Source organism: Alexandromys fortis, unplaced genomic scaffold (genome assembly GCF_014885135.2).
Source record: "Alexandromys fortis isolate MF-2015 unplaced genomic scaffold, M_Fortis_MF-2015_v1.1 scaffold_3, whole genome shotgun sequence".
Lineage (NCBI taxonomy): Eukaryota > Metazoa > Chordata > Mammalia > Rodentia > Cricetidae > Alexandromys > Alexandromys fortis.
Genome location: NW_026067909.1, coordinates 7,780,386 through 7,788,240, shown reverse-complemented (window position 1 = coordinate 7,788,240; position 7,855 = coordinate 7,780,386). Strand labels below are relative to the sequence as shown.

At 49.3% G+C, this 7,855-nt stretch overlaps 1 protein-coding gene across 1 annotated transcript in view; it reads right to left on the bottom strand.

Moving 5' to 3' along the window:
- Positions 1 to 1,513: 1,513 nt before the first annotated feature.
- The window catches only part of Lrrc27 (leucine rich repeat containing 27), a 26,566-nt gene continuing 20,224 nt past the window's right edge, over positions 1,514 to 7,855 (bottom strand). Inside the window, exons 9-11 of the mRNA XM_050137818.1 lie at positions 7,142 to 7,254; positions 5,836 to 5,959; positions 1,514 to 2,065 (exon numbers count right to left, since the gene is read on the bottom strand). Of these exons, the coding sequence (XP_049993775.1) occupies positions 1,919 to 2,065; positions 5,836 to 5,959; positions 7,142 to 7,254 (384 nt within the window). The 3' untranslated portion in view covers positions 1,514 to 1,918. The remainder of the gene's footprint in view (positions 2,066 to 5,835; positions 5,960 to 7,141; positions 7,255 to 7,855) is intronic.

Below are 7,855 nucleotides of genomic sequence, written 5' to 3'. Positions count from 1 at the left end.
TGAGTGCTCTGTCTTCATGTACACCTTTATGCCAGAAGAGGGCATCAGATGACATTATAGATGGCTGTGAGCCACCATGTGGTTGCTGGGAATTGAACTCAGGCCCTCTGGAAGAGCAGTCAGTGTGCTTATCCTCTGAGCTCTCTTTCTAGCCCTCTCTTTTATTTTTAATGCTTCCTGTTAAATGATTTTTGGTTAAAAGAATAAGATCTTAGTCAGGCGGTGGTGGCACACACCTTTAATCCCAGCACTTGGTAGGTAGAGGCAGGTGGATCTCTGTGAGTTCGAGGCCAGCCTGGTCTGCAAGAGCTAGTTCCAGGACAGGCTCCAAAACTACAGAGAATCCCTGTCTCGAAAAAATAAAAAAAAAAGATCTGAATTATGCCTCTGGCCCTAGGCATTCTATACTGCCCAAAGGATCATGAGATTCCAAAGAGTTAACTACTTGGCCTGCCAATCACTTGGCCAAATAACAAATCTAAAGACGTGTTAAGGAGATAAGAGGAATGGAACCCTGTGATGGTCAGAAGACTAGTGTACATTGGTTCTTTCCTACCATGTGGACTCTGGGCACTGAAGTCAGGCCATCAGGCGTGTCAGCAAGCTGTGGTTACAGCTGAGCCATCTCTCTGGCCTCCTCCTCCCTCTTTCTATGTCTGTTTTGAAAGTCAGCCAAACTCCTAAGCCCACTTGCCCTAACCCACAGGGCATTCTCACTCTTCTCTGAAGGCCCACCTCCACCCCCAAGCAGCTGCTCACTGCTGATTACCTCTAATTTAAGGACAATGTTTCTTGGACTAGCAAGATGGCTTTGCCAGTAAAGGCTGACAAGCCTGACGACCTGAACTCCATTCTCTAGGAACCCACAAGATGAAGAGACCTGACCATCTCAAACTGTCCTTTGATCTCCATGTATTTGTCGCACATCACGTGCATGCAAACAAATGTGCACGCACAACACAAATGTAATGACATTTTAGAGGGATGGCTTTCTTTTTATCCCTCTCTCTTGTCTCAGAAGCTGCTGTGATGTTCAGTTTTCCTGCCTTGTTTTTCTCTCAAACACTAATTTTTTTTATTACTTTTGGTAGTGTGTGTGTGTGTTACCTACATGTATGTATGTGCACCATGAATGTGCCTTGTGCCCATGGAGGGCAGAAGTGGGTGTTGAACCCTCTGGAACTGGAGTTACAGATGATTGTGAGCCATCTCTATAACCCTTCAAACATGTTTTCAAATGATTTTGTTTACAAGACAAGGAAATTAAAAACAGAACCCAGTTAACAAGAACTGACACAAGAGGAAACAGAAAGTGTGAATAACTCTATGTCTGCTCCCAACATCCTGAAGAAAAAGCCCAGGGTGTACAGTCACATCCAAGAGCTGAAACCTGCCATGTAATCCCTGAGTGAGTGGCAGAAGGATTACAGGGGTGGGGTGGGAGTGGCATCAAGAGGAGGTTTTAATTTTGGTGGTGGTGATGGGTGCCTAGGGATCCTGGGGCTAGGTGTCACTGTGCATGTGTAGACAAAGGGTCTAGGCCAAAGAACACTTTGGTTTGCACAGGATAGCATGCTCCAATGAGTCCCATTTGAACGAAGATGGAGTCAGGCCAGTGGCCTCCCCTTCCCACTGGGTCAACGGAAACTAGGACACCTCTGTGGTTTTGGCTGAAGGCCCCTGTCAACTGGACTGGTGGAAACAGTGACAAGAGAACATTTAGGCTTGCTCACAACATTCTTCCTTTAATGCACTTAAACAAACCTATGCCTCAGAAAGGAGTGGGGTCAATCAAAAGCTGCAGCCTGTGGAGCAGCTGAAGACCCACTAGCTGCCCTCCTGCTAATCCCCACACCACATGGGGGCCTGCAGCTCTGCACTGTGGGAGGTACTTGTCATCCCTGCTGACACCACTTTCCTAGTATTTTGTGTTAAAAAATATATTTTGAGGCTGTGATGCTGGTGGGTGAAGCGAAAGGTTCTCAGACAGAGTTGCAAATGGGTGTTCCTTGTTCAAGGTCATCTCCAGCTTCAGTTTCCTTAATTCCTCCTGAAGTTTCTTGGCCTTTGGTGAGAAGACGAGGAGGTGTAAGTTAGACAGGCAGGACAAATGAACCCCCACTTTGGTGCGTATGAGGTATATGTGGGAACACTCAGGCTGCCTTTCCTCCAAGCACCCACAAGCTGCATCTTAGTGATGTCTCCTCACTGATATGGAGGGGCCACTCAACCTGGGCTCCTGACAGCTCTTGTACCTGTGGATGCTTCCCCAGAGTTAACCACCTTGTGGGCATTTGTGTCCCCACAGCATCCCCATACCGTGCAGGCAGCAGTATGAATGAAGAATTCATTCTCAGGAAGAGAGAATCCTGAGGCTGGTGCCATAACACCCTTGGGGCTTGTGATGGCTATCCCTCTAAGCACAATCTAGCCAGAGAGACAGAGGGCCAAGGAAGGACACTGCCCAGCCTGGAATCAGGTGTGTGCTTTGTGTCCTATAGTGCCCAGCCCATCTGCCACTCAGGAAAAGGGAAACCTGAGGCCACGGGGTGGTCATGTCTCTGCCTGAGGTCACCCGATCCTTGGGTGAAGACCTTAGCTCATCTGTCCATTTCTTCTGCCTGTCTCCTCAAGCCCAGCCACACCATCTCAGGTCTGTACCACGCCAGTGAGTACTGTCTGCTGTTGGTCCTGTTAGTGCCCATCTATAGCTTTGCCTCTTCTTAGACTGTGCTGTTGCTGTTTCCTTTGTGCCTGCCATTCAGTGTGCCCAAACTGGACACCCCTCCCAAGTCTCTTCTCCTGGACAAACCTGTCATGGGGAACTTTGGGTCAGAGGCTCAGCCCCTGGCAAGCAGCCTGGGGCATTTTATTTTTTTCTTGCTCTGTTTAGTCCTCTGACAACTCCCTTCAGGCAGAATTCATTCCAATGGCCCTGAAGAGGCTGGGCAGGAAGCAGCATTTTTAAAGGACTGAGTGGAATTTATGCTGCTCTGGCCTTGACCTCCACTAGCTCTCTAGAGATGGGATCCTCTAGTCCTTGGTCAGGACATTGAGCTACTAACGCGTGGACTATGATGCCCCTTCTCTAATTGTACTTTTTTTTTCTTTTGAGACAGGGTCTTGTGTACCCCACTCAGGCCTGAGCCTCACTGTGCAGCCAAGTATGACCCTGGGACTCCTAATCCTCCTCCTTCTACTCTGAAGTGCTGGGACTGTAAGCACGTGCCACCATGTCCCATGTACTTCAGCTCAAACTCATGGTTTCACGGATGCTAGGAAAGCTAATTTGTTTCTTTCTAAATGTTCCTTTCACTTGCTCTGGAATCTCCTGAAATATGCCAGCACGTGTTGAACCTCTCAGACCCATCTTCTGGTTGTTGCTGTCTTAAAATCTTGTTTCCATTTTGTCATCCACCTCCATTTTCTTTTCATTCTGCTTCCTGGGGGATTTATTTAATTTCACCTCTGGGCACTTGCCCTGGTTCATGGTAGCAGTTGCTTCCACCAATGCGCAGGGACTAACACTGTCAAGTGTTGCTGCTGCTGATGTTGTTGCTGCTACTGCTTCAAAAGTTTTAGATGTTTTTGTTTTATGTATGTGAGTGTTTTGCCTGCATAAATGTATGTGCACCACATGTGCCTGGTGCCATGGAGGTCAGAGATTGCACTCGGTCCCCTGCAATTAAGAGTTAAAGGTGCTTGTAAGCCGCTGTGTAGGTGCTGGGAACTGATCTTAGATCCTCCAGAAGAGCAGCAAGTGCTCCAGCCCTATTGTGCACTTCTTAATTGGGTCTCTGTCCCTTTCTGCTTTCCTCCAGGCTTGCTGAGGCCTCTCCTGAAAGGCCAAGCACAGGCGGGTTCCCCATGCATCGGGATGAGACCTTAGACAACAACCAGACCTCACAGGTGCTGCTGGGAACCCACTGGCCACTCTGCTGGGACAGTTCCAGGGAGCACCCATGCCATCTGTCAGTTAGAGGGCTGGAGAACAGTGCATTGAGAAGGCTCTTCCTGCCCTTCCAGGTGGTGAAAAGCAGAGACTTTGTGACAGTGACACAGGGTAGCCATGGCCCCTCTCTAGGTCCCCAGGACCCCATAGTAGCTCCTCTACATCGACCTGCTCACCTGGGGGCAGACCCTCAGGGTGCCCTCACACACCAGGGTGACAGGTCCTTATCAGAGCCCAGGAAGGCATCCCGTGTTTACTGTCACCACACCTCTATCCTGCTTCCCTAGAAGACAGGCTATGCTGGGTGGGTGACTCCAGGGGACAGACTTTCAGCTTTTACCCACTGTCCCCAGATTTTCACTTTTTTTTTAAAACATTTTTAAGATTGGCAGTGGTGGTACACACCTTTAATCCCAGCACTCAGGAGGCAGAGGCAGGTGGATCTCTGTGAGTTTGGCCAGCCTGGTCTACAAGAGCTGGTTCCAGTACAGGTTCTGAAGCCCTGTCTCGAAAAACAAAACAAAAACAAATAAAACCAAAACAAAACAAAAGTCCATCATGCTTCCATTGTATTTACACCCCTCTTCCAATTCTTCGCAGATTCACACTCCCTCCCTACCCACCTAACTTTGTGTTCCCCCTAAATATTCTTGGCTGTGTGGCTTACTGAATTGTGGTTAACTGGCTATCACCAGGGGCAGACCCCTAGGGGATCCACACATACCTAACATTTGTCAATAGCCTCTCTGCTCAGACTGGGACTTGGTAACAAATCCATACTGGACATGTGGCTGCCACAATTTGGTCTGGGTTTGCATTCTTGTGTTTTAGGGTTCTGTAGAATGAACCTCATAACTGTTTGGTGTTTCTCTTTCAGCAGGCTCCTAATACTATACCTCCAGGGACTTTCTTCTTACAAAACTTTGCTGGCCTCAGTATGTGTTAGGTTTCAGGCTCAGCTATTATGGCAAAGGTCAGATAAGAGTGACTGAAAACCAGGGGGTGTGGCATCTCTGGGAGGCCGGAGCCAGGGCTGTAGACTCCCTGCAGCTGTTACTGGGTATTCATGGCTTTCACCGCAGAGCTGTCTTGTCTCTGCCTTTTTCTCTCTTCCTGCTGTGGTGCAGTGATGATTAATCTGGGTGCAAAATGTGACATGCCGATGTGCCGATGTGGAGGGTGCGTGGTGGGTTTGTGGCCAGGGTTGACTTTTTTCCGTCTGGACAGAACAGAAATGGAACCACAGAGAGGCTGTGAAGAAAGCTTGCCCTTGAGCCAATGACAGATTAACCTGGAACTAAGCCAAGGTGGGGTCATGGGCACCCAAGTACCACTATCACAAAACTTCTTTTTCCTTCTTCCAGCTTCCTGTCAGGGTAGGAAGGGCCTTTGCTCTGTGATTCTCCCACAAGCAGGGTACTGAGGTGCAAGGTGGGTGTAGATGGTTTCAGCCATTAGGTGGCAACGTGGTTAGACAACAAGGGTTTAGGTGTATAATTTGCTCTGTTTAGGAGCTCAGAGGTGTGGTCATTCGGATCCCTGTGAATTGGCACACTGCTCTCTCCCCAGGCAACAGCAATGAACCCTCTCTAAGGAGCTCCATTTCAACCAACAGCCTGCTCTCTGGGTGTGAAGCCTTAAGCAAAGACTGCGCAGACTTATGGAATGGACTAGTTCTGTCATCAGTCCTCAGAGGCCCTAAGCTGTCATGCGTATCCCATTATGTCTAGTGCAGCTGAGAGCTAACAATGTGGCCAGGATATTTTTCTGGAGGCCCCTAATACATACATACGTGGCAGGCGTTAGAGGGCACTTGCTCTACAGTGATACAAAGAGTTCCATTTCATTAATGAGACATTCGTAAACAGGGCAAAGGTACTCACAGTTTCCAGGTCCTGGTTGGCTATCTTCATGTCTTGTAGTGGGTTGGTACCCAGAAAGTTGCGAGCACAGATCTGCTGTGTATGCCGCCTTATCTTCTCCTCCAGGTCTGCTAACGGTGAGGCGCTGGGACACAGACACTTACTGCTTGGATGCTGGCCTTAGGCTAGCAGCCCTCATTCCAACCATAGAGAAACCTTTCCCCACAGCCCATGAGCCATCTGAGGTACCACATGGCTCCCGGCCTCCCCTAGAGATGCTGGCCTTGAGGCGACATCTTTCCCAGAAGGTCATTATGCTTAAACACCCTCAAGCTGGGGCTGGAGAGGTGGCTTAGAGATTAGAAGCACCCCAGAGCTTATCAGGACCAAGGTTTGGTTCCCAGCACCCCCTGGAGGCTAACACCCATCTATAACTTCAGATCCAGAGCTATGTGGCTGTGCCTATTTTTTAGCATGAGGAGAACAGCATTCCTTTTCATAGGTAACACAGTTTTACTGAACCTTTAGACAGAGCAGAACATCTCATTGACCTGAGATTTTTAAATACATCTCTATCTCTGCTAACATCAGGCTGAGACTCCAAGGTTGCTATTTGTGGACTGTAAACAGAATGATTTAGAATGGCAGAAAGAGGCCAGAAATCTCTGGCTAAATGCCAGGAGGTTCCCACTCCCTTCCCACACAGTTGGTTCTCTGCTACCTGCCCTGGACCCTGCAGGGCTTCTACACTGTCCCACTGGCTTGGTTCAGGGATCCCCCACCCCCAATATTGGTCCTTTTTGGCACCAACTTTCCTCAATGCTCTCCTAAGTTCCAGATGGGTCTGCTAGCTGCCCTAAGCTCTTAGGACAATCGCCACGCTTCTCTCCCAATTAGCAACCTGGAGACTCCTTGGCCAGAGACTCCAATACTAGGGTGTCAAATGCTAAGGGACCATAAACCAGCCTTCTCGTGTGTTCTGCCTTTCTTTCATGGAATCTTTTGGCAGGAGCCATGACCGGCACACCATGATGGGAAGGCTAGGTGTAGTCCTAAGGGCTGAAAAGACAGGACTTAGGGTGAGACAAGGGCTCAGGCACCAGAACAACTGGGGAAGGGTGAGGCTGGTGGTGCCTACAGCTATACGCCTGGAGTGGGCATCTTCTGAGTCCTGCCAGATGAGGGTAATGGGACACCAAGCATGGGGATAGGTCATCCACTATCCTGAGTGCTCACACAAGGCTAGCCATTCCATGGCACTTGGTACATGCCTTGGGCAGCCTGTGGCACTGAGCTGCAGAGCCGGGAACGCAGAACTGTCACCAACCTGAAACTCCTCTGCACTGTCCTCTCTCTGCTGGCCTTCATTTTCCCGAGTGGATTCGCTGGCATTTTCCCATGGTCTATCAGATCTGTGGCAAAGGGGATCTTTGATGCCATCTAGAAAAATGCAACAAGCTATTTCAGCAATGCATGCAAAGGCTGCTCTTATTTCCAGCAATGCATGCAAAGGCTGCGCTTCCCCACAGGCCCACCTGCCCTGCTAGGCCACCCAAGGGGACATTCTTTATAGGCCTCCCTGTCCTATAGCTTGACTAATAGCCGCTCCCACCTTGGTCCTTGGTGCAGGCATCTCTCAAATGTCCCAGCAGCCCAGGTTGGAGTGGAGGCAGTTTAGAGCAAGGAACCCTGGGTGAGCTCAAAGTTGCTATAGTTGACCTAGGATACCCTGAGGCGCTGTCACATGACAGAAAACACATTACTGTAACAGGACCCCAATCGTTTAGACAGGTGTGAGTTAGTTTTAAATCACAAAGTTTCAAGCTAATACGTAAATGCTAATACAAACCAAGTATATAAAGTACAGGCCTTGAACTTGGCTAGCCTGCAGGCCATGGATCTAGACATTGTGAGTAGAACAGGTAACAACCTACAAGTGACTCAGTTCTCCTCCCCCCCCCCATAAAGAAACCGCATCCTGAGGGACACCAGGGCATATCCGGTTGTGCCCATTGGCATCCCCCCCCCCCCCCCCCCCCCC